Source organism: Rhinichthys klamathensis, unplaced genomic scaffold (assembly GCF_029890125.1).
Source record: "Rhinichthys klamathensis goyatoka isolate OS25496 unplaced genomic scaffold, OSU_Roscu_1.1 h1tg000627l_1, whole genome shotgun sequence".
NCBI lineage: Eukaryota > Metazoa > Chordata > Actinopteri > Cypriniformes > Leuciscidae > Rhinichthys > Rhinichthys klamathensis.
The window spans coordinates 329,910-357,785 of NW_026607075.1; the positions used below are offsets into that span (position 1 = coordinate 329,910).

At 40.2% G+C, this 27,876-nt stretch overlaps 1 protein-coding gene across 1 annotated transcript in view; it reads left to right on the forward strand.

Annotated features, from left to right (window-relative positions):
- wwox (WW domain containing oxidoreductase) overlaps nt 1–27,876 on the forward strand; it is a 113,756-nt gene that overhangs the window by 60,371 nt on the left and 25,509 nt on the right. Inside the window, exon 6 of the mRNA XM_056241037.1 lies at nt 27,343–27,431. Within this exon, the coding sequence (XP_056097012.1) occupies nt 27,343–27,431 (89 nt within the window). The remainder of the gene's footprint in view (nt 1–27,342; nt 27,432–27,876) is intronic.

Below are 27,876 nucleotides of genomic sequence, written 5' to 3' on the forward strand. Positions count from 1 at the left end.
TTACGGCAAAAAACAGATCTGATAAAATTCTGATAAAATGAGCATCAAACAGAAATAACTCGGCGCCGTATACATGTGGTGTTGGGCGCGCGCAGCTCTTAAAGGGGCCACACCTTATTTCCACTCGTTACAGCGTCCATCCCACTGAACAGGTACCGGTGTACAGGGGGAGGGGATCCGGCCGTGAGTGCGAGCCATCTCTGCGTGAGTGCTATTCACGACCGTACAATTACTCCACAGCGACTCTAGGGGGCGCTGTTTGACAAAAACTGAATTACTACTTAGTGCTGCTTTAAAAGTACAATAGAAAACATTTGACACAAGTACTATAAACGGCACACATTTTTATACAAGTACAAGAAAACGCATCAAACAGAATACGATATTCTAAAAAGATTGCTTCTAAGACGTGATTTAAAAACTGAAAGACTAGAATTATTACGTATGTCACAACTTACCGCTTGAGATCCCATGGCAGTCAACCGCACTGAAGGTTGTACCATGGTACATGTTTCAAATACCATGTTATCCATAACACATGGTATTACCGTAGTACTGTTCATTTCACTCTTCGTTTTCCCTCTACGGTCACAAACTGCCGCAGTTCTCTGATAGTCTTTGATATCGCTCAGCTCTGGGGCCTAAACTCCTACTAGCGTAATCCGGCTTTCCCTTTCCACTCACTCTCACATAAAACAATATTAGCCTTTCGTCCCCTGCAGACCTTGGACACAATAACCACTTTCGTTTGGAGGAAAACACACCCAAACACTCTTGACACCTCTGGGCCATCCAGTGCACCATGGGTATGCGGCCGGCTACAGGTCAGGGCAAACGGAAAGTTTGTTTCTTTTCTTCCTTCCTCTGATCCATTTTTTTCTTCCTGCAACCTGGAGACAAAATGAGGGCTTAACCTGTAATGTTCTGTACAAGTCCCCTGGTGGCAGTTGAGCTTTTAGTGGGGGGAAATTACAGCGCTGCCAGGCTCTGCTACGCTCGGTGGACTGAGACGAGTCTACTGCGGTTCGTCTGTATTACATGGCCATACACAGAGCCATGAGAGGGGAGTGCACTTATGAAAGCCTACTGGTCCGGCCAATTTGACAAGAAATCTCAGTGTAAATGCATGAGGAATATGTTTCATATTTGGTCGAATTTTTGTTTGAATAATCGTTTCTCTTTCAGACATGAATAAGGTCTCACAATAGTATAGTTCTTCCGTGTGATACGCGTCTCTAACCTATCATTACACGTCTTGACACTTGTAAATGGATGCTCCTCTATTTTACAAAGATGTGTACCTGGTGGGAAACCTCGCCTCTAGCCAGCCAAACCATGTGCCTGGCCCCTGATATAAAGCAGGCTAATTTGTCCTCACCCCTTGGCTCCGGTTCTGAAGAGCTACGCGGCCAATGGACGTGCGTCTGCTTGGCTCTCATTAATTTTTTCATGGCATGTGATGGATAGTTTGTGTTTATTCTCTGCTGGAGTCCTGCACGCTGAAAATGACTCATTTTAAAGCATTACATATTCATACACTGGGCTAGCATAGTGCAGAGAAGTGAACTAATTGTTCATAGAAAGGTGGTTTTGATTAACATAGGTCGATTCACACAAATCTCTCTGGAGGTGAACACAGCTGCCAAGTCTTGCACCTGTTTTATCAACCTCAGTGCTAATGTGCTAAAAATGTTCCACTGTTTTTAAAGACAGGTTTGTCACATGCAGTGTTTAGCAATTATTAGCATATTAGCAAAATATGAAGCTATTCCCTAGATCCCTAAGTGTGAGTCGGTATATCATGAACACACATTCAGGCACTAGCAGAGGCCTTGATCCAAGCATTGGCACACTGACGACTCAATTAATTAACATGAATTTATCAACAAGTTTGATGTTAACACACCATATGTCTTGAGAGGCCTACAGGGATAGTTCACTATGAACATTCGATCATCATTTACTCACCCTCATATTGTTCTAAACCTGTATGCGTTTATTTCTTCTGCTTAACACAAAAGAATGAAATTGGAAAGAATGTTGGGGTCCCAAAAAGAAGCAAAAAATACAAGTTTGGAACGACATTAAGGTGTGTAAACTGTCCCTTGGAGACATGACATTTGACAGGTTTTGACATTTTCGGCAGGTGAATGTGGTGAGAAGTCAATGGTCACTGATTTTTATGGTGCATTCTGGGATTCAAAAGTTTTAATGTACTTGATTTGAGGCATGCCCAACTTTTACATGTAGCCTACAATAAAAAAAAAGTTTTTAATAAAGTGACCACAATAAATGTGAACCGTGTTGGAAAAAAAGCAGTTAATCGCATACTTTCCAGACATTTGCAGTCAAATAAGTTATGCTAGCATGACACGGGCACGCCACGAGGGCAGCAGGGCTAGCCGAAATAGCCTGGGAAACAGTGTTTTAAATCATTAAGTTGTCTTTTAGTAGCTGCCATATTCAAGGCCCTGTCCAGATGCTGTTTTAAGATTGCTCTCTCTTAGTGTAGACAGACCTTTAAGAGGCTGAGGAGAAGCCGTAAAGTGGATAGATTGCCCTCGCAGCCTCTGTCTCTCTTTATTGGCTGCGGTAATTGACATATCCTTGTCATTTAGAATCATCCGCGCGTCGCTCGAAAGTTAATTGCTTCCCCCTCCGCATTTGCATGAGCCTCACCTCTGAAGGGCATAGCTGCCCATTAATATTGTGTCATGATGAATTATCACAAATAAAGCCCAACATATTGATTAATGATGGCTGCCGGCCGCTCCCCTTCTCCCTCTGTCTGAGGGAAAGAAAAAAAAAACATTGAGGAAAGATTGGGCCAACTCTTCAGAGGAAGAGAGTGTAGTGATGAGGTTTGACTGATAGAGGAAGATGTTGGGGGTTTGGAGTCAGGAGCTTTTGGGATACTGGGATATGATGGATATCAATGTCTATTACACCATCCTATCAATCGTTTATAATGTCTGTAATTTATATATTAATATCTACATTCGTTATTCAGTTTCCTATATTGAGGATGCTTTCATGCATATCCTGAATTGTTTGTAGTAGAAAAGTGGTCATTTGTTGAATTCGAAATACCTCAAGTATGTGGAAAACGTCTTCAGAAGTTCCCATAAAGATTCAGAGATGTTTAGATCCATCTAAGTATAAATACAAATAAATCCTGGTGTTCAAGAAGCCACTTAGGATTTCCTCTTAGGACAACATCTTATTTGAATTGGGAGCTGTTACTATTGGTGGATACTACTATCCACCAACTATTGCACCTTAAGATTCAATAAGTAGGCAATACCATCAACAAACCTTTATCCTCACATCCTCTTCCCAAACTAAAAGTAGCCAGAAGTTGTGGGGCAAAAATATGGAAGCCCATTCAGGTTCAAGAATGTGCATGAATCAATGTGCTTTCCACAAGCTCAGAAAATCATAAATTGTTCCCTCCACTGGCGATGAATGGCCACTGTCACTTAACAACAGCTTCCCCTCACATCAGTGCCACCCGGTCCCGTCAGTTTACACCCTGCAGCCGGGACTGGAGCAGATGTAAAAGAAGAGGGGTGCCGTAAAGATGGACCTCTGGAAGCGTGTGATAAGGTGCAGCCATAAATTCCTGAATTGGCTTCTCCTCCTGGTGCACAGTGTTGTCCTCAGAGGCCCAGGAAGGGAGTGGACAGGGAAGATATACTGTCGCCGAGAGGAGTGGTCGAACCCATGTTCCGGTTTTAAAGGCAAGTGGACAATGCCATGCCCCTCAATCTCCGCCAGTTTGGGATGCTGGACCAACTAAGGAAGCTGCTGCACCTTGACCCGGAAAGGGAGCATGTGTGACCACCGTACTTCACCATCACCTTGACCAATCTCCTCTACGGTTCTGGGAAATGCAGTGGTCGGGCAAGTGCAAAGACGCAATGATTGCACATGAACCTTTTGGAAACTTCATTTTACCAATTTTATGTGCAGTCACATTCACTGTGTCTTTGCTCAACCCACTACAGCACATATTGAAGGCCTTTCTCTGACTGTGAAAGTGTTGATGAAACCTGTCAGAAAAGGGTTTGATTATGTTAAAGTCGCCCTGTAGTCAATAATTGTATTCCTTAAAACTCATCTTTGATCACCAAAATGACATATTTAAACGTTTTTTTCCTTGAAAATTTGTTCATGCCTTAAAATATCTTGAATGTAACTCGACACCCTTGCCTCGTTTAGTATACGCGGTTCTATGAATATGCAAATGAGCCCCGCCTCCACTCACTCACTCAGCTCAGAAATCCACTGGTTGACGATCACACGTTGATCTGGGGTGCGTTTCCCGAAAGCATCGTTAGCCAATTATGGTCGCAAGTTCCGTCGTTACCAATAGAGTTCAATGGGAATTGCGACCATAGTTGGCTAACGATGCTTTCGGGAAACGCACCCCTGATTGGTTACAAGGTCATTTGTGACGTCAGAAACACCAGCGATTTCACACCGTGTTTTTGAGACTGTCTTTGGTTCACTGCAGTTTTAAGCAGAAAATACTCAGCAATGCTGTCGACTTATGAACTTACACATGGTTTGTCTTAAAGCATATTAGAAACACCACATAGACATATAAACAACATTAAAAGCTGGATTTCACCACAGAGGGACTTTAATGACATTATTTTGACCATCCTGAGAAGACCATTTACCATTTACCAAGACCTTTGAGAATAATGCTTTTCTCAATTAATCAGGAGATATACTATAATTAAGATCATTCTTGCAGTGCATACTTATATCATACATTTTCATTGTAATATAGAAATTGCGGCTGCTTTCATGTTTTGTGTCAGTTTTAGACTTGAGCGAGCAGGTAACTGCTTCTCAGAGCAGAAAAACACTGACAATATCCTTCAGAGAGAATAAGTGTGACAACAAGGTGTTGTGTGTCTTATTTCTGCATATGTGTGTGGATGCGTGTGTGTGGATGCCATGCCTGTGATGAATGCAGCTCATTATTCCGTTATAGCCTGCCGGACTTCAGCAGAAGTGGAGAAATGCAGACCTGTCCTCACAGTAAGTTGAGAGACGTGGAGTTCCTCTCATTAATGGCGTCCCACAAGGATCATAAAGCAACAGCTCAAAATGCAAAAAGAGTCTTGGGAGGAGGAGTATATTCTAATGAAGGAAACATCTCCAAAGTCGTTTCGGATATTGGTATGGGCCAGGCGGAGGAGAGGGCCAGGGGAATAGGCAACTCCCTCTCATTTACAAAACTAAAATATTCCAGGTTACTAGCGTAGGCCTCTCAAGTTCATTAAGCATGTAAAAGAGCTTCTAATTTTGCAGGAAAACAAAGCCAGCAGTTTTGGAAGGAATTTGTAAGTAATGATTATAAAGTCTAACCTTGTGAAAGAAGAAGTCTCTGCAGTGGACAGGCATCAGCTACACAACCTGATTACACCACAAGGGGAAAAAAGAGACCCTTTCCCAAATGCACTTGATGTGCATCAGTTTGTCCCAGTTTGTCATTTTATTGTTCAAAAGAGTTATTTCAAGTGCCCCCAGTGCACCCTTGTTGCGTGTTTGTTTGAAGCCTGAACTGGTGCGTACTTTATGGTGGTTTACTACCCAGCAGTCCATGCAGCTTGTCATCTTGACCAGGCATAGCAAATAGTTCTGTGGCCAAGAAAAGCATGGTGAAAACTTGCCATTTGTGGTGTTTGTTAAAGTCCCCCTGTAGTCAATAGTTTCATCCCTTAAAACCTCATCCTTGTAGCCTGACTTCGTCATACTCATATTCTAGTCAGAATGTGAGTCTGATACTGCTCCATATGGCTTTGATTATGAGGCGTGTCTTAACCGAACCAGAAAAAAAAAAAAAACCCTCTGCACTCAATTGGATAGACCTACAACCAATCAGAGCAACGCAGTAAGTGTTTTTTTTTATGAGCTACGCAAAGTTGTCAACACTTAAGAGAACTCAACTACACACATGCTGGAAGAAGTAGTAAAATAATGAGTGTTGCTTCTTTTACTTGGTAAACAACGATCACAGGGTTTTCAATGCGTCCCATCTTCTTAGCGACCATCGGAGCCAGCTGATAAATTAAACTTTTGCCGAATCCCGTAGGAAGGACGGCAAACACATCTTTCCGATCGACAAATGCCTTGATTGCAGTTCTCTGTTCGTCTTTTAAAATGAATGCGCTGTCGATTTCTTTTACGACAGACACGATAGCGGAATCTCTACATCTCAGTTCTCCAGCGGCGGCCATCTTTGAGGGAAACCAGTTCAACCCAAGCGCTCTTTGATGACGTGATGATTACGTAACTGCAGATCATCTGTCCATCATCGTATAAAGCCCGCCCTGGCAATTTGATTGGCCCGACTAATTCTGAACCGATCATAATTACTCCTCAATGGATCGAGTCCAGACCGAACTTCCCGACCAAAAAATGTTGTGGGCGGGGTTCGGGCTGGCATCCAGGCTATCATCTTTTATCACCACAATGACATATTTAAATATTTTTCCTTTATTCATAAAAAAATTATTCATGCCTTAAAATATCTTGAATGTAACTCGACACCCTCGCCTCATTTAGTATACGCGGTTCTATGAATATGCAAATGAGCCCCGCCTCCACTCACTCACTCAGCTCAGAGATCCACTGGTTGACGATCACACGTTGATCTGATTGGTTACAAGGTCGTTTGTGACGTCAGAAACACCAGCGATTTCACACCGTGTTTTTGAGACTGTCTTTGGTTCACTGCAGTTTTAAGCAGAAAATACTCAGCAATGCTGTCGACTTATGAATTTACACATGGATTGTCTTAAAGCATATTAAAAACACCACATAGACACATAAACAACATTAAAAGCTGGATTTTCACCACAGGGGGACTTTTTAATGAAGTCCTCAATACTGTATGATGTCCTGTTTGTCAATGATACGAGCTCACGACTGCCTTTGCTGCCCATTTGTGAAACCTCAACCCAACTTGCTACTGCTCGACTGGACACTTTTGCATTTGCATAGTATCACTCTGTAGGTCTGCACTGGTTTGCGTAATAAAGTGTGGATTTGTAGGACTGCAAGGGTTCAGGACACATTATTCTGGGATGGGAATGTGCTGGCAAAAGGAAGTAGTCCATGAGATTGACATTTTCCTGGTCAGAATTATGAACATTTTCATGCCTTTTTCTGCACCATTGAATATAACCTTACATTTCGGCTTTTACTACAAGTCATGGGGAATTTGAACCGTATGAGAGAAACTGACAGTATTCATGTTCAGGTGTCCTGTATAGGTAGAGTAATAACGTGTTCGGGGACATGGGGCATGTATTGTTTGCTTGTTGTCTTAGAGAATTGCTGTCTTTTTTAGTGTGTCCCTGTCCGTGGTGCTGAAGTCTATAATTGTGAGAGTGATGCACTTTGGGAACCGAAACTCACTTCCAGAAATGCAGTTTTTTTTTGTGCTACAATGAGAGTTTTTTTTTCCAAATCTATATACTTTATTTCTCTGTGTCTTCCCTCCCTATATCCTCCTCCCAGCTGATCCCTCATCCCTCTTTCTGCAGAGCGGTTGGGAGAGGGCCCTAACCACCTCCTCATTCATCACTCAGCGTTTGAACCCTCTGCTTTTTGGGCAGAAAAAAGAGGTGCAGCACTTTTTCCCGTTCCTCCGTACTCCCGGTGCTCTTAACTGGTAGTCCACGCTGGATGCAGCCAGCGGAATTAATTGCACCCTGTTACTGGAGATCAGCAAGTTTGTGCGATACGCATGCTGTTCAGCCATATGGCTGCCCACTAGGTGAAGAGTTTGATTAATGTTTCAGAGCCCTCCTTTTTTGTACGATTTTTTCCCTCTTCCTGCTAATATCTGATCCCTAACCATCACAAAGCCCCAGCTCTTTTTTTTCCCCGGCTCTTTTTGTTTATTCCTCTTTGACTCACGTTTGGCTTACGTATTGCACCTGCCACCTTATGTAATGAATAGCACAACTTTTTCATATTGCAATCCCATGCCTTTTTCTGCTTTTCTGTATGTTTTTTATATTTACTGTATGTAGAGTGTACTTTGAAGGTCTTTGATACAGTTCGATGCTCTCAATGAAAACAAACGGAAATGTTCACCATGGAATACATCAAATTATTCCTTTCGGTAACGCTTCCTTTTACGGTCCTGTTACCCATGTACATATGTTCTTATTAGTAATTACAATTACTGGGTAATAACTAGGTACTAACCCTGAACCTACCCCTAACCCATGTACTTACCTTATATTAGCCAGTACTTTCTAGGTAAGTACACGTAAGTACTGTACTTTAAAAGGAAGCGTTACCCTTCCTTTTTTCACACAGTATATGTTTTCTGTGGTCCTGTTATACACAGAATCAGATCTCAGTTTTTCCCTCGTCACCTCCTTTGTGCCTCTTTGTTTCACCTTTATTGTTGTAACTATTCAGCAGCTTGTTTCTGATCCCTATACTATCTTTTTCACTAATCAAACTTGAATTGCGCACTTTCTTTTCACAACCCAGCATTTGAGGGCATTGTGAGGGCATGAGTTAACGAGAGTAATGCTAGAGATGCTTGACCCAATGCCAACTTTTGGCCAAATAAAAAAACATAGGATTGGGGATTTCAACTCTGTTTTAATCACACTAGTACTCTTTCAGTCTAGTTCTCTCATTCTGCTTCTGTCTCTATCTAGGCCTCTCTCATTAAGAGTGGCTGAATGTGGCCCAGTAGGGCCTTTGTGAGAATGGGAGTTTGGGACGGCCTGCCCTCATGTGGCCCACAATCTCCTGAAGCCTCTTTCCCGGCACAGTAAATCTACCTGATTGTGTTGTGTACCCCAGCTCTGATGGGTGCGTTTCCAAGGTGGTGAAGTCTCCAAAGAGCCACTCTGAATTGCAAATGGTGGCCATAACTCAGGTGTAATGTAGATCTTAGCATGGATGGCCAGTCATTTCTCTCCATTTGGACCAGATGGGACATTCGCCCAATATCAAAGAGAGAGGGGAGGTTTTTATTGTGTCTGAACATTGTCGGATATGTTTCTTTATATTGGAGAACGTGAAAGACGATATGGTGAAAGAAAGCGACAAAGAAGGAAAGAATGAGAGTCGATGACAAGGAAAAAGGAAAAGTCACAAGATTGTCAAACTTTCCAAATATACAGTCAAACCAAAAATGATTCAGACACCAGATATCATTTGATATTTTTTTTTTACTTGTGGGTGAAGGACACTATAGTTCATTTATGTAAGTGAGGATAGCAAAATAAAGTAAACTGTGACATATTATACGCAAAAATATTTCATACAGTGACTACCAGTAACATTTATAAAAATTTGGGAGTTTGGGACCAAAAATTACTCAGACTCTTTGATCTGATCATGTTTTGCTGAAGTGTGTTTTCTGTAATTGCTAATGCTCTTTTTACACACACACACTGAACAACATGAAGCATTGCTTGGTCACTGGTTGAGCTAAACTGGTATTATCTAATTGTGTAGTTAAATTTAACAGCTGACAGATATTCAACATAATTCATGTGTGAGAGTCTAACAGAAGGACGGACAAAACCAGTCAAATATCCACTGATCTGAGAACTCTGAGTTCTGCTCATGTTTATTACCATTTTCTAAACTATAGCGAATAAACTGTGATAATGTGAGAAATGTTGAAGGTGTCTGAATAAACAGTCATGGTTTGGCTGTGTGTGAACTTGCCCTTGACACTATGACATTAGGATGTTCGCTTGTTAAGAACAAGAGGAATTGGTGTTTATTTGTAGGGAATCACCCTTGAATCATCCACTAATGTAATGAACAGAGGAGGAAAGCATGGGGGCGGCTGTTCATGTGCTCGCAATAGTTTGCGGATGCAAATTTAAATCCCTCCTATTATTTTAATAATGTGCATTTTACTGCTTTGCATGGATCATTTATTTGCAAACCAGGTTATTTTTTAGCAGGGGGCTCAAGGGTAATTTCATGCTTTGAAGCATTTATACCTATAACTTAATGAGGAAAATGTGTGTTGTTTCCTGTAGTACGCCACGAGAAATTGCTCTTCGAAGAAGGGTGTTTATTTTCCAATTGCTAGTCTTCATCTCTCCTCTTGTATAGTTTGATTGTGTTCATTCGATTGTTTTGAAATCAGACGTTTGTTGCGATTGTTCTCGTATCTGTAGTCCTCTGGAGTCCAGTGGAGTGTGCTTGGCTTTGCTTTATTATGACTCAGTTTGTCCTGAAGTGTTGATGAAGTTCGGAGGGAAGCCTGAGACACCAGACCGTCTGTAATGCAGTTACAGGTTCATGATGACCGGCGTCTCTGAGTCTCTCGTCGGCTCCTCCTGAACAACTCCTCTCCTGCCAAATCAAATTAGCCTGCATGAATTAAAGCAATAACACGATTTGTTTACAACGCATCGTTTATTTGCTGTCAAGCAGGGCTCCAGCGGCAGGCGGCAGTTCTTTGACCTCCGACCCTGTCATGGTTCACCAGCTAAATTTATTACTTAGTTCTGTGAGGTTCATCATTACACGGCACTGATGGCATTAAACAGGCGTAGTTTGAATGCACAAGAGTGCTTCGCTATGTGCTTTCATCACTGGCCTGCACATTATTATTCCAATTTATATTTAAAGAAAGAAGGCTGTGAGTAATTAAATCTTATTTTCTTGTTTTTACAAAATTGACTCCCACTTTGTGTAGCTCTTAAAAATCTTAAAACTAAGACTTGTAAAAACAGATATAAATCTTTCGATTGTTGATTGTTATTCGTCTCGATTGTTATTAAATGTGAAGAAATATTTTTTATTTATATAATATATACAATTATTATAATTACATTGAAAATGAATTTTAAGATATTTGCCTCCACTGAACATATATATAATTGGGCGAGACAAAAATATAAAATGCTTCCATCTGTTTTTTGATCTTGAATTCAATTACTGTAGTGTCTGTTTCATAGGAGAATACATTATTTTAATGCACATGTCATTTGAAGTGATGATCAAAGAGAATCAAAACACAGAAAAACCTCTGGTGCTTTTAAACAATGTTTTACGCCTGGATATTGAAATTATATATTAGATTGTTTTTAGAAAATACACATTTTGAGAGCATAAAGGAAAATTACATCAACCTGATTTGGAACAATGCAATCATTCAGAAAACGGCATATAAAAAGAAGAAACTCATTATTTTTTGTCTCTGGGAGCTCTTATTTTGCTGACATTAACAATCTGAAGTTTTGCGCGGCGCGGTGACATTTACTCTGAACAGGCTTCGTTTGGATCTAACACAGGCAATTGATACGTCCTTAAATCTCGGCCGGCGCATCATAGAGCCCAAAACCTGCCGAATTGCAAAACACACCTGGTGTAAATATGTAATTGGCGGGGTTTATTCCGAGCTCTCGCGTACATCGGGAGCGATAGGTGTTGCATTAAGATCCGGTTGTTAGGATATCAGGGAACACGGCAGATGTGTTGGCAAATTTTGCACCGTGTGCAGATCTGAGGAAAATTGGGAGTAAATCTCTCAATATCTGCTGTGATAAAGACACATTATTTCAATGTACTTCACTTCCTGATGCAAATCCAATCCTTAGAGCGAGAGAGAGAGAGAGAGAGAGAGAGAGAGAGAGAGAGAGAGAGCGAGAGAGAGAGAGAGAGAGAGAGAGAGCGAGAGAGAGCGAGAGAGAGCGAGAGAGAGAGAGAGAGAGAGAGAGCGAGAGAGAGCGAGAGAGAGCGAGCGAGAGCGAGCGAGAGAGAGCGAGAGAGAGCGAGAGAGAGCGAGAGAGAGCGAGAGAGAGCGAGAGAGAGCGAGAGAGAGAGAGAGAGGGAGGGCTGAGATGATGATGATGAGGGTGATGTGGGCGGGGTTAATTGAGGATTAATTAATTATTTAAGAATTGAGCGGGGTCCTTTTTTGTGTATGATATTATTTAGTATTGATATGATATTATACGCACCAAAGCCATTTTAGCCACACTTTGCATGAAATAAAGGTTTATTTAGGACACGCATGTTTGTGTGTGTGTGTGTGTGTGTGAGTGATAGAGGAGAAACCCTACAGCTTTTATTTCACATTTTACCTCAAACTTTCTGCCCTCTTTCTGTTTCCACCCTGTACTTTCTCTTTTACTGTCTTTTCTCTGATTTATTTGTTTCTAATCACTTAATTTAAAGACAGTATTTTGTCCAATGTCATTTTATTCATACACAGATTTTTTTTTGTACATTTTTATTAGTTATTTTATGGTTCTTCAACAAAGCTACTAAGTTAGTTAGCAATACTGGTCAAACATTTGGGATCTGTAAGTTTTTTAATTTAAAAAAAAAAGAAGTCTCTTCTGCTCATCAAGGCTGCATTTATTTGATCAAAACTACAGTTAATACTATAAAATATTACATAGTTTTCTGAATATAGTAAAGTTTAATTTATTCCTGTGATCAAAGATCACTTCAGTCTTTAGGAGCAGCTCTTAAAGTCTCCCTGTGGTGAAAATCCAGCTTGTAATGTTGTTTATGTGTGTATGTGGTGTTTTTAATATGCTTTAAGACAAACCATGTGTAAGTTCATAAGTCGACAGCATTGCTGAGTATTTCCTCCTTAAAACTGCAGTGAACCAAAGACAGTCTCAAAAACACGGTGTGAAATCGCTGGTGTTTCTGACGTCACAAACGACCTTGTAACCAATCAGATCAACGTGTGATCGTCAACCAGTGGATCTCTGAGCTGAGTGAGTGAGTGGAGGCGGGGCTCATTTCTTTCATGGAATAAATGTTTAAATATGTAATTTTGGTGAGCAAAGATGAGTTTTAAGGGATGAAATTATTGACTACAGGGGGAGTTTAAAAGAACCTTTTTTTTTTTCTTAGTTTGAAGAACATTTTAATAATCTCAAGAAACTTTCCACTCTAAAAGAACCGGTAACACTTTAGTATGGGGAAAACATATTCACTATTAATTACGACTTTTGCCTTAAAGGGTTAGTTCACCCCAAAATGAAAATTCTGTCAGTAATTACTCTCCCTCATGTTGTTCAACCCCGTAAGACTTTCGTTCATCTTCGCAACACAAATGAAGATATTTTTGATTAAATCTGAGAGCTGGATCACTCCTCCATAGGCTTCTTAAGAGATCGAAACTGGCCGGCCCAGAAAGTTATTAAAGACACCGTTAAAATAGTCCGAGTGACGACAGCGGCTCAACCTTAAGTTTATCAAGCGGCGAGAATACTTTTTGTGCGCAAAAAACAAACAAAAATAATGACTTTATTCAACTATTCATTTCCTTCTCTGAGGGCCTCGAGTGAGTTCACTAGTGTAACAGCGCAGCGCTTCTGTGTTGTACGTCACACGCAGGCTCACTATTGGCCGACGCTGGTCATGTGTGATGATGCGTGTGACGTACAACCCAGAAGCGCTGCGCTGTTACACTACGTGAACTCACTCGAGGCCAACAGAGAAGGAAATGAAGAGTTGAATAAAGTCGTTATTTTTGTTTGTTTTTTTTGCGCACAAAACGCATTCTCGCCGCTTGATAAACTTAAGGTTGAGCCACTGTCGTCACTCGGACTATTTTAACGATGTCTTTAATAACTTTCTGGGCCGGTCAGTTTCAATCCCTTAAGAAGCCTATGGAGGAGTGATCCAGCTCTCAGATTTCATCAAAAATATCTTCATTTGTGTTCCGAAGATGAACGAAAGTCTTACGGGGTTGAACAACATGAGGGAGAGTAATTACTGACAGAGTTTACATTTTGGGGTGAACTATCCCCTTAATAAACTCCTAATTGCTAACCAATTAATAGTTAAAAGGTAGTTGTTAAGTTTAGGTATTGAGTAGATTAAGGGATGTAGAATATGTTCATGCAGAATAAGGCATTAAAATGTGCTTTATAAGTACTAATAAACAGCCAACATCCTAGTTAAATGCATGCTAATAAGCAACTAGTTAATATTGAGAATTGAACCCTAAAATAAAGTGTTACCAAAGAACCTTTAGTGGATGGAAAGGCTCTCAGTGGACGCATCAACACCGACGAAGAGCCTTTATTTTCACGAGTGTGTCTCAGAAACGTCCTGTTCTCGTCTGTTATCCCCGGCTCTCTCCCGTTGAGCTCACGCTCATTTCTCCCGTTTCTCAGCTGGAAAATGATTCCGTGTCCTTCCATATCCTCCTTCATATCTCCAACTGTTTGATTTGCAACTTGATTTCAGAAGAGAGAGAGAGAGAGAGGACCTGTAGATTACAGAGAGAGGGACCCAAAGCCCTGTCAGATACAGAAGAAATCAATTTAATATAGACTTAACTTGAGGAAATTGCATATTCTCTGGCGATGTGCTGAGCAGACACTACGGATCGGCCCTGGAGAGGAGCCGCCTCTTTATTAATTGCTGCGTGCGAATGAAAGGGTCTGCGCTCGCTCCGCGCTCTGTTGTCTGTGTTTCAGGAGAAACGGAGAAGTGTGAGTGTGTGAGTGTGTGTACGTGGAGTAATTAGGCACTTCCAGAGGGCCTGAAAGCAAGGCAGCCAGGTGGAGCAGAGATTGGAGGGTATTTATGAAGGAGTGTCATAATCGTGACAGGATGATGTATGGAGCGGCGACGCTGGCCATTTTTCTCTCCTCCTCTCCTTCTTTAAAAAATATATGATAAAATACAGTCTTAAAAGTTGATGACCAATTTTGTGTGGTCAGGTCACGGCAAGGTCACGGAAATTTCCCGCTGTTTCTCTTTCTTTGAGGAAGAAGGAGAGCGAGGGAGAGGGAAAAAAGACTTGCGCTCATCAAAGGCAAATAATAATGGAGCAGGAAAGATGAGGGTCTCAAAGTCACCCGTCTAATTGCTTTTAAAAGGTGCCCTTTTCAGATCAGGACTTCTGTGAATCGTTACGCACACACTCTTTTACACTCCTTTTCTCCATTACCATAGTCAGTCTCACGGTTTAGTGCTGTAACATCATTTTGTTAGCTTGATATAATGCAACGATTTTTGTAGTTTATTTATTTGTGCAGATTTTATTTGTGTTCGTTTTGAGTTTTTTACGTTCAGTTAATCAGTAAAACAGGTTCACAAAATGATCCGATTCATAACTTAATCGTCTGATTCAAGATTATTTCCCTATTAAGTTCTTTTCAATCTTCTTTTATCATGGTAAATTCGCTTTAAAGTTCAGCCTCTTGCGGCTTAATGCATTAAAGGGGTCCTATTATGCCCTTTTGTGGAAAGTCTTGATTTTGTTTTTGGGGTGTACAGGAACATGTTTTCATGCTTGATTGTTTTATAAATTATCTATTTTTTACATAATCTTTCACTTAATTTACATTATTACAGCTCCTCTCTCCCCAGTCTGGTTGAATGCGTCGTTTTCGATGAAGCCCCTCCTCCTGAAATATGAAATGTGCTGTGATTGGTTAGCTGGCCCCGTGTGTTGTGATTGGCAGCGCATGTTCAGGACATGTCACGCCTCTTCATAACAGCGAGCTCCACTCAGATGTAAATATTAACGATGGCGTCAATTTCAAACCATTTCGAGCCCGATTCAGACCCTGACTATGTTAACGAATAAGAGGATTGTGCTGAACAGATTTCAAGCACAGATTTTACAGGACGTTTCAGAGTGTATGTTTTTTTGGTAATATTCTTAGATACGATGTTATCCACCATTTAATTATATTTGTCTGAAAACTATGGTAATACAAACAGTAGGCTAATCGATCACAAATCATGGATAATTTTCCTAAGGGGCGGCAAACAGTCTTAGAAAAACTTACAAGAGCTTACAGAAGCTCCAGTAAACACTACATCAATACTGTAATGTTAGTTAGCAGGCTAGCGGAGGCAAAGCTTTGCCTTTCCCCTTCACATCATAGCTATCATAACATAAAGCTTATAACTGGTTCTGTTAATAGAAAACACAACTACATTTAACAAGACATACTTACAAGTAGTGATCCATAACAGATTGTCCCGACAAAGTGGGCATGAATGGTTCCATCTTCCGGGCAAAGCTTTTGAGCGTATAGATTGCATTGTACTCTCTTCTGGAAGCTGTTCTCCGTAAAATGTGCAGCGCACGGATAAACGTTGGGGTTATAATGATCAGGAACAGTGTTAAAAATAAATTTGAACCTCTCTAAGTTCTTCAGCCTTAGGACAAACTATTCTGGGGTGTAAAAAACCACAACAACACTCTTCCTCTTCTCTAAAGCAGCCCAACATGGCCTCGCCCCTTTGTTGTGTGCTCAGGGGGCGGCGTTTATGTAAATTTTAGGGTTGGTGATGTCACTAACCCGGGAGGAAGCTCGTGTAGTCTCTACCAGCCGTTTGTTGTAGTCCTTAAAAAGCGATTTCTGTACAAAAAAATCTCCCTTTGCTTTGAACTTTGAGCGTCGTAACGTTGCAGATGTTGTTTATGCTCAAACAGCAACATTACACACTAACTAAAGCTAGAAAAGTGAAATCATAATCAACCACCCTTTAAATATGCTTCACTCTTGAAAATAAAGGTTATTTATTGGCATCTGTGGTTCCATGAAGAACTTTTAACATCCATGGCATCTTTCCATTCCACAAAAGGTTCTTTATAGTGGAAAAAGGTTCATATTTTCGTAAATTAAGATTATTTAAATTACTCAAAATGGTTCTTCTATGGCACCGCTGTGAAACCCCCTGTTTGGACCCTTTATTTTGAAGAGTGTCCCGGATCCACATCATAGTCCCGTTCCTAGTCTTATGTTAATTACTCTGTGCCTGAGAAAGAAACTGCATCCTGTTCACATTAGAGCGAATGGCCACTTTATTAGCGGCACTTCCTCTATAGGCAGGAAATGGATGTGGTAACGGCCCATCCATTAGTTCAAATGATTTTACAGCACACACACTCCGTTTAACTTTGGCGATCGGATGAGAACGTGCAATCAACAACAGAATAGCAAAGAGCTGTGCTGTCATAGATAAATTACCCAGAGTTCCCGTGTGTGCTTCAGACTCTGCTCAGCCACACACTCCTGTATGAGGAGTAAAGCTATTTCTCTCTTTTTTTGCTATGTACAACACCAGTCAGTTAGTTAATACATTAACTGATGTTAACAAAAAATACCTTATTGTAAAGTGTTACCAATAACATATGACAGTATGGGAATTATGTAGTGACTAACAAAATTACCATTTTCTTTGTACTGCTATGCACTCTGGATATCCTCTGGGTAGCTTTCTAAAGCATCATGGGAGCGTTTTTATAATAATAATAATAATAATGATGATGATATATTACTAAAATTATGACACAATTATGCTGTACACTTTTTGACCCCTTTTTCTTTACTATCCAGTCCAGCTAATAATACAAAATAATACAATAAAGGTTAATTAGTTAACATTAGTTAACTACATTAGTTAGCATAAACTAATAATGAACTGCACTTGTACAACATTTACTAATACTTTATTAAAATCTGGTTAACATTAATTAATGCACTGTGAACAAACAAAGATAAAAAACTAACGTTAACACAGATGAACAAATACAGTAACAAATGTATTGCTCATGGTTAGTTAATACATATACTAATGTTAACAAATTAACCTTATTGTAAAGTGTTACCAAAATTATCATCATCATCATCATAATGGTAACACTTTTCAATAAGGTGCATTAATTAATGCATTAACCAACATTAACTAAGCAATTTATTTGTTACAGTTTTTATTAATCTTTGTTGATGTTAGTTAAGAATAATAAGTATTATTATTATTACTAGTACTACAAGCAAATTATATTTTTTCTACATAAATTAATACACAGGAATACAAATGTATTTGAATGCAAACACATTTCAAGCATATTCTTATTTATTATAATATAATATAAAGAGAGTCTTTGCTGTAACAGTATTTCTCTATAATAATATAATATAATATAATATTTTTTGTCAGTTTTCTTCTTGTGAGAGATGTATTATAAAAATTGAAAGTGTAAAAAGCAATAATATATATATTATAATAATTACAACAGTAATAAATGTCAAATAAAAGATTAAAATGTAGCTTTCTAATTGAAAAAAAACAACAACTAAAAAAGCTTTCAAGCAAAAAAGCTTTCCCCTTTAATTAATACTGCTGTTTCCAGCTGCATTATATAATAATAAATGATAATAATAACAATAAATGATAATAGTATAGTACCACAAGCAAAGTATATATTTTTATACAGAAATTAATACATTACAACAAAATATTTTTGACTGCAAATTTCAAGCATTTAGTAATATAATATAATTTTAAGTTATTTTTTTATCTTAGGAGAGACAAAATATTCCAAATGAAAACAAACATAACATAAAAAATGTATCTTTGTAAAGAGCAGAATGTGTAGCGGATGCAGCGACAGCAGCGAGTGTGTGTTTGCAGCTGCAGTGTGTCGAGCGCTCTGCTCCGTCACCTGCGAGTGTGTGCACACTCAGCGTTACACACTGAAGTTCGCCGGAGAACAGCTCATCTCTCCGCTCTTCACCTGCCCTTGAGGAGATGTGTGCGCTTCTTGGCCGTTCTCGTAAAATTCTTCAACAGTTTCGCCCATGTATGCTCTCTCTCTCCTCTATTTCTCAAGTCTTTTTTCCTCTGAAACCCGGCCATCTGTCTAATTGTTCACCTCCGTTGCTTTAATGCTTTTACATGCCTTCTCCCTCCTCTTTCCAGGCAATAAACTTTATTTTCTTCACGAGACTTTAATCTGCACAGGAAAGCAGGCGTCCAGGTCGTGCGCTTCTACTTGGACCGGCTCCAGTCTTCCTGTTCCTCCATGCCTTGTGCTGTAGTTTTATAAAGCGCCGTGCACTTACTTAAGATACAAGAAGTTAAGCGATTAGAGAGATCCCAATACATCGTTTTATATAGAATATATAGTACATTTTAAGATATAGTTATGTATCCAAATACATGTAAATACAGTGTATGTATTGTAAATCTATGTGTGTGTACAAATAGTATCTCCACTTGTCTATCTGGTGACAATCTTTAGCACATTAGAAATGATGAAATGGTAAATTATATGTCATCTATAGCCAGAAAGATGAGTGATTCACTGGCGATGGTAATATCTCAGGCCATTGAAACCATCTACCTTTCATTTGCATGATTTGTTCAGCCCATACCCATATGAGTGTGTCTTTATAGTGCCTGATTACCATCATGCCATGTCACATGACTGAAGAATGGATCCATTCCATCCTTAATGAAAAAACATATTTGTCTCTAAGACCGTTCACTCCGGGGACCCCCGATGCTGCCTCAAATTTAGTCCTTCCCGGTCTCTCTGGCTTTCTTCTCATCCAGTGTGTGATAAATCTGTGTGCGCTCCAGTGGGGCAACACCGGCTGAGGAATAACCCTCCGGAGCGCTTGTGCCGGCACTTTAAAAAATAAACCTGTTTGTTGCATCTCCATCATACATTTATCAAATCATTTCAGAGCAACGCTTCGGCTTCTGTCGGCTCCCGCCAAACCAATTTATCTCCTTCTAAACAGGGTCTGTAGCTAAACGTGGAGCAGGTGTCGTCAGTCACCCAAGCATCCCAGAATTCCCCCACTTCCTGCTTTCTCAGTGTCCACATTATATCCTGCTTGTTTTTTTTACAGCTTAGTAATGCTTTATAGCCTATAAACTACGTATATACAACAATTTGATGCAGCTCAAGGCTTTTTCCTCCCTAAAGTGGGGAGTCAGCTAAATTTGAACCATTTCCTTGTATCAGTACCTCAATTTTCTGATGCTCCAAGCAAAGTGTGCTGGGGAAATACTCATCTACCTGAAGAAAATGGTTGGGCGATACAAAAAAGTGTCATTTGATGATGCACTCTGGCTTTGCTAACTCGTCTTCATCTGTTCTTTATGACATGTAGGTCCCCTAAATCCCAGAGCGGAAACAACAATGCGCTGAAACTGATATCAGACATGATGAATGACAGAGTGGCAGCTGGAGAATGTTTTCTGTCACAAAACCTCAAACAGAAGGACAGATGATCTGTTTTGTAACTTTTTACTGGATAGGTTGTATGCCATTTGCATCACCAACATAATTGCAAAAATAATGGACCCATATCACTGATAATTCATACAATTTGCGTGTTTATGTGAGCAGAAAAAATTTGCTAGCTTTGTGTAAGGTGTGTATTTTTATTTTCAAGGATTTCAAGGATTTTATTGTCATTCCAAAAACATGGTACACAATCTGGAACAAAATTAGTACTGAGGTCTAGTTAAAACCATCTCGGGTAAATAAAAGATCAGCAACTCATAAATAAATAAATACAAATACACAATTGTACCCACAAATATACACACTAAAACTTGAAAAATTAGCAGCATAGCAATAAAAGTGCAACATAACTCGAGACAAAAAGTTCAGTTTGTCATACATTAAAATAACTTATACTTTTGTAGAGTCACTTAGTTATTCTATTTGAAAAATAAGATGGCTTGATGACTTAAGTCAGATTGGAAAAGTTAGGGTTGGATCAAGTTATTTTAATATAATGCAAGGCTACAAAGACTTATGGAATAAGAAACACCAAATAAATCCAGCACAGTAAGGCCAGAAACACGCAGTATGAAAGTAAATAGGGTCATATTTGACTTCGTGTTGACATTATCGGTGTATTATTCCTAGTACACGTGGAGTTACGGGAGACCTTACTAACAGCTTGATTAAGCTGCGCTGTAGTGGAAGGTGACTGTGGGCTGTGCGGTTTGACAAGGTCCCCGTCAAGCACAGTTCCACATTGATGAATGGTGTTTGGGGATGTGGGGTAATTTCTCCATGACAGGGTGTGGCTCTGGGCGACGTTACTGTTGATTGCTTGTGCTCTACACAGAGAGTGGACAATACAGTATTGCAGTGTGTTGGTTAAGACTCTGGGCTGGTTATGCAAATGTTGCAGACTTGCTATCGGGTGGGGGTGACCACCTGGACAATTACTAACTGGACAATTAGTAAGAACCCTTGTTGTGACCTTTAGCAGCGCACTTAACCCCAGGTTGCTCCCAGGGGACTGTAGCTGCAATTAGTGTACTGTAAGTATCTTCGGATACATCTGCTAATGGATAACAGTGGCCTGTACATTTTTTTTTTTTGTCTGTGAGTGAAAGAGAGAAAGTGAGTTGAGGGAAGGGCTGGATCATGGTCCTGTGTATCCAGAGGCCTCCCAAACGGATTCCCTTTCCTTACCAGAATTAAAGGGATACTCCACCTGATAATGAACATTCTCTCATCATCTACTAACCCTCATGCCGTCCCATATGTATATGACTTTATTCTCTGGAACAGATAATATTAATAAATGGAAAAATAATTCATCTTTTTGAGTCCATATAATGCAAGTGGATGAAAATTTCATGGGCAAAGCAGATTTATTGTCAATAGTGTAGCGTGAATCCCTGGTTACTCAGAGGTCACTTCCAAACCAAGCAGCTTTGTTTTGGTTAACCTGGTGAATTTGTGTCAAACAATTCGACGTGAAAGTCGTGTGGGGAAAGTTTTAGCCTCAAATGCCATCACCTGAAATTTAAGATCTTGTTGACTCTTTTGAGATGATTTCGTCGGTGGAACTTCACTGTACAAAGGTAACTGTGCTTGGAAAGACAGATGAAAGCTGTTACTTGACTACACAAAAACCTGCTGTCAGTGTTGTACGTGGTACTTGAGACTGGCCATGAGTTTGAGTCCAAGAGCGTATTGTAATTGTCTTGGTCTTGTCATGGACTCGAAAGCATTTGGACTTGGGGCCAATCTTGCACCCAGCGCAATTGACTTTGTACGCCGACGCATGTATCATTCCTATTTTGCACCCGACGCACAGCAGACTTTTCCCTCCACAGAAGCACGTCGGTAAATTAGGGAATGAACTTGCGCTCCCGGGGCGGTTCAGCGGAAAGAGGAGGCGTGTTCTGGCACAAACGTTCCATGGTGCTATTTTGCAGTTTCAGAAAACAATTCCGCCACAGACCAGGAAAAACCTTGTCTAAAGTCAGTGGCGCGTTATACAGATGCTATTTTAAGGGCGCATGCGTGGCCTTAATGTAGCGTGTGCACAACGCGCATACATTTTGCTTCTCTCATCTACACAAACGCAGCAGTTCCCATTTTTGCAAACCATACATAATTACAAGGAAAAATATTACCACACGAGGTAAATCATTGTGGTGTCCATGAAGATGTGAAAAAATAGGCATAAATCTAGCTTACATATTTACCCTAATTATTATACGCCTGTTTAACCGAAGCTAATTTGGGTGGGTTTATCCATCCCCATACAATGTCACTTCTCTGTCTTTTACGGCCCTGACGAGAACGTCGGTCTCCTCGGCTGTGAACCGCTCCTGGCGTGCGCCTGGCAAATCTGCCATTATAATAGTAATCCGCCATGGAACAAGCGCGCCTGCTTTTAAAGGGAATGTGAGAAGACGAATGTTATTGGTTTATTGCACATTACGCCCAAACCACACCTATGAGTAATGTAGCTACTTCAGACCAACACATTTTAGTTTTGCGTCGGATCCGAGATCCGCCCACAAAGTTACTTGCGTTTCGCGTTTGATACTTGCGTTTCAGATTGTTAAAATAGGGCCCTTGGTCTCAAAGGTACAAACACTGAAAATATTCTTTAGTCTGTGCAGACTGTGCTATCATGTAAACCAGTCTTCATTCACCCCAAAGGAATCATTTAGATCCTCTTCTTTTCTCTCTCTTGATTCGGACTCAACCCTCTTTTTGTCTCGGACTTGATTCAATTCGACCCTCTTCTTGTCTCTGTCTTGAATTCGGACTCAACCCTCTTTTTGTCTCGATCTTGATTCGGACTCAACCCTCTTCTGTTCTCTGTCTTGATTCGGACTCGACCCTCTTTTGTTCTCTGTCTTGATTCGGACTCAACCCTCTTTTTGTCTCTGTCTTGATTCAGACTCAACCCTCTTTTTGTCTCTGTCTTGATTCGGACTCGACCCTCTTCTGTTCTCTCTTGATTCGGACTCGACCCTCTTTTTGTCTCTGTCTTGATTCGGACTCGACCCCCTTCTAGTCTCTGTCTTGATTTGGACTCTACCCTCTTTTTGTCTCGGTCTTGATTCAGACTCGACCCTCTTTTTGTCTCTGTCTTGATTCGGACTCGACCCTCTTCTGTTCTCTCTCTTGATTCGGACTCGACCCTCTTCTGTTCTCTGTCTTGATTCAACTCGACCCTCTTCTGTTCTCTCTCTTGATTTGGACCCGACCCTCTTTTTGTCTCTGTCTTGATTCGGACTCAACCCTCTTCTTTTCTCTCTCTTGATTCTTACTCAACCCTCTTTTTGTCTCTGTCTTGATTCGGACACGACCCTCTTCTGTTCTCTCTTGATTCGGACTCGACCCTCTTTTTGTCTCGGTCTTGATTCGGACTCGACCCTCTTCTTGTCTCTGTCTGGATTCAGACTCGACCCTCTTTTTGTCTCGGTCTTGATTTGGACTCGACCCTCTTTTTGTCTCGCTCTTGATTCGGACTCGACCCTCTTTTTGTCTCGGTCTTGATTCGGACTCGACCCTCTCTGTTCTCTGTCTTGATTCAACTCGACCCTCTTCTGTTCTCTCTCTTGATTTGGACTCGACCCTCTTTTTGTCTCGGTCTTAAATCAACTCGACCCTCTTCTGTTCTCTCTCTTGATTCGGACTCAACCCTCTTTTTGTCTCGCTCTTGATTCGGACTCGACCCTCTTCTTGTCTCTGTCTTGATTTGGACTCGACCCTCTTTTTGTCTCGCTCTTGATTCGGACTCGACCCTCTTTTTGTCTCGCTCTTGATTCGGACTCGACCCTCTTCTGTTCTCTGTCTTGATTCAACTCGACCCTCTTCTTGTCTCTGTCTTGATTCGGACTCGACCCTCTTTTTGTCTCTGTCTTGATTCGGACTCGACCCTCTTTTTGTCTCTGTCTTGATTCGGACTCGACTCTCTCTTGATTCGGACTCGACCCTCTTTTGTCCTGGGTATTTAATCAGACTCAATCCTCTTCTGGTCTCGGTCTTGAATCAGACTCAATCCTCTTCTGGTCTCGGTCTTGATTCTGACTCAATTATTTTCTGGTCTCGGTCTTGATTTGGACTCAATCCTCTTCTGGTCTTGGTCTTGATTCAGGCTCGACCCCCTTCTGGTCTTGGTCTTGACTCGTACTCAATCCACTCAGGTCTCGACTACATCACTGCCCGCTGTAGCTCAGTTATAATGGAACACGTAAACACTTGATGTCATATTTACCCACCCCTAAAAGAAATAAATCAAATTGCTAACTTTCATTTATCCTTTTACATGTCAGACACCTCTTTCTGTCAAAAAGAGCGTTTCCTGAGAAAATAGGCTTATGAAGTGGACCAGACTGCTGATAACAAAAGTCTGGCTTGTGTCAGACTTGTACAGTCTGTTAACCAACAGTACCACACATCAAACCTACCTGTTCTGGTTTGATATCTGTCCAAATCATTTAGTCATCAGTCTTCACATCTGTCCTCTTGTGTTTCCCAGCAGCTGTTATTTCCTGTTTTCCAGTTTTCACATGCCATACACCTGCCAAACACGGCTAGCGGAGCCTGACACGCAATAACTCAGGCAACTGCTGCACATCATTCACGCAGCAATCAGTCTAACCGGACGCTCGTCATTGATCATCTGTTGCGTACACTAGAAAGCAGCCCTCAGGTGTGCACATGCCACTGTTTGCCTTCTATCAGTCATAAAATACCATGTTTATCCTAGCCGCAAGTAAACCCCTATTTAACATATCATTGTTTTTGCGACCCATCTGAACAGCCAAGTTTTGGGTCACAACCTGCCATTAGGGAAACACTGAGATAAATCACATTGAATTGAAACTATAATCTCCAGACGGACTCTGAGATCTTCTGAAATAATTATCCATTTGCTCTGACATTGGTTTCTGTTGTTCGTGTTTGCCCTGTGGCAGTTTCAGAGTAGACTTATGCTGTTTACGTCTCAGTCTTATCGCATAATCACAGCGCCCCAGCCAAGGACTGCAGGCCCACAGGCTAAACCTGATTTAGATAAATAAGACCTGTTAGATGGAGTAGCTTTGCACTACTGAGAAATAAGCCTGTCTCTACGAATAAAACGGTGTGTGTATGTGTCTAGGTGTAGTTGTTTTTGCTTTTGTGTGCTTGCAATTGTATTACATATACATACTTCTTAAAAAACATTTTAAAAACAATTAATGTTCCAAACTTTTGACTGGTAGTGACATATGATGCAGACTTGAAAATGTACTTCATAGAATCCCAGTCATGAATTGCTTTATTTTTAAAACTTTTAACGGTAATTTTTCATTTTAATGCATTTATAAAAAAAATAAAAAAAACAGCATGTGTGTGAGTGCTTATGCTTGTACATCTGCATATTGCTGCATATTGAACTTTTGTGTTGGAGTCATTAGATGGAAGCCAATAATTTTGTTGTGGGCATTTTGTTGGGTCAACACAACTTCTTTTTAATATTATATTCATGGGCTTTAATAAACAAGTGACCTAATTTTTGTTGGCGATAACGCTGAAACAAACATCTCTGGGTATTAGTCAAGCCCCATTGGACAGTAATAATCTGATGAAAAGTGATGTTGAACAGTTATTGTATATCTTGCAGTTTGCCATCGAGGGCGTATGACAAGACTAGACATGATTGCTCTGAAGTCTTTATAGGACAGTAGCCATCTAGAATCGTCTACGGCACTAATTGCACAGCGGCTGATTAGCAATTGTAAGTGGTTGGTGGACGTGCTGTTGATAGGAGAACTGCTGATGGGGTGGTTTTCCTGTTAACCTGGCGGTGTGCTGTACATGGCATAATTAAATTGCCCCATGTCTCCTAACCCCACTGTAATATTAGCAGAGTTTATACAGTCATTCATCAAAAAATCCCTCATCAGAGATGCCGTACAGGACTAGCGGAACCTGCTAAGTTAGCACACAGCTGTTTGTGGCGAGAAGGAAACACTGAGAACAGTCAACGAAACACCTGAAATTTCCTTTCTCAGCATATATAGCTATACTAGCTTACTAATAAGTGCTCTTTTCTCTAGTTGTGATTATTTAGTTGTATAATAATATTTGACTTTGCCTTATCTTACTTGGCTATTACATGGTTTCAATATTTCCACATTAAATATTGATTTTGTGTTTTAGAATTTTTGTGTTCAATATATATATATATTGCATACAGTATACTCCATTTAAAAAAGTTAAATAATTATAATAATAATTATAGTTTTCAATTTCAGTAATTTTTTTGTGTTTTTGAAAGAATTATCTTTATATAAGCTGTAGAATAAGCTGTATAGTATATATATTTTCTATTTTCTATTATATTATATATAAATCAAAAATTTTTAAGTAAAATAATAATAAGAATTATAGTTGTTGTTGTTAGTTAGGTAACTGTTATGTAATTTACCATTTCCATAATTTAAATAATTTTTGTAAATTCTGAAAATTTTAAGAATACATTTAGTACAAATCTTCATATAAGCAAACATACTTAATGATTATTCTGATATATTTTCCCAAATAAAATGATCTTCAAGTTTAAATAAATCTAATGTATTTGGTCAATGAAAACAAATTAAAACTAGATCAATTAGTGCACAGGCTGGCTATACAACTGAATTTATATCCGAGATTAAGAATTTATCGTATTTCTGTATTGTTGTTGATGCGCCCGTACACTAAACCCTGAGAGTTTCCCTCTGACCTCACCTGGAGAGAACTTCAGCTGACCTCTGACCAGCCAGACTCTGATCCTTGCTCTGTGGAGTGATTTATGTGTCTTCCTTCATATCGATCGTCTTCGGCTATGATCAAAGGTACACCTAAAAGCCAGCACTGAGAGAGACCATTATTGTGGATTTGGCTTTGCTCATACATTATTTATCTCCTTGAGCCTGTTCTATATGCCATTATGGACATTATGAAAGAAGGGAGCCACTGCCTCACCGTTTACTTAGTGTAAGCACAGGATGCCGGGACGAAAGATCGGATACAGGGTCATAAAAATGCCATAAAGAGGATATTGAGATGCTCTCCTGCCACAGAATGTGCAACATTCCCTATTGGAAATGCGCCCCTGATTTAGGCAAAGAGAGATGGAGTTGTTTTTCATGGTGTCTGTGAGATGGGGTGGAAGTGTTCAGTGAGTTAGAGCGGGATGTGTGCGGGCTATGGCTTTCAGTTTGTTAGCAGTGTGATAGTGATGGATGTAGCTGGTGTAATATCTGCTGGTTTCTCTCTTTTATTTCTAGAGCAAAGCTCGTGTTGAAGCCATGACGCTGGATTTAGCTTCCTTGAGGAGTGTCCGAGAGTTTGCCGAGATCTTCAAAGCCAGGAAACTGTAAGTAATAGCAGATACAACAGAATTATAATGCAAGGATGAACTGCTTGTGGAATGAGACGCTGGCTAGGTCATCGTGAAAAGCTTTCCACTGGCTCTGTCCCGAGACCGAACCCCCCCACCGGCTCCATTAACGAACTATCACATCAGAGAAGGGCCAAAGGTCTCCCCTCTTTCATCCCGAGCCCCGTCCCTCTCGCTGGTCAATACACAAGTATCCGCACCTCAGCTATAGCTCCATCAATCTCAGGGATTGGTGAGTCCTTCACAGGCTCCTGGTGAAATCAATGGCTTTCGGGAAGTTCAGCTGCACTGCTGAGAACCGTGAACAGGACTTTACAAGACAAATAATAGAATTTATCATTTCTTTGTTGATTTTTATGTTGCTAATGCTATTAAATAAATTAATAAATAGTTTCATTATTTTGATTATAAATAATATACA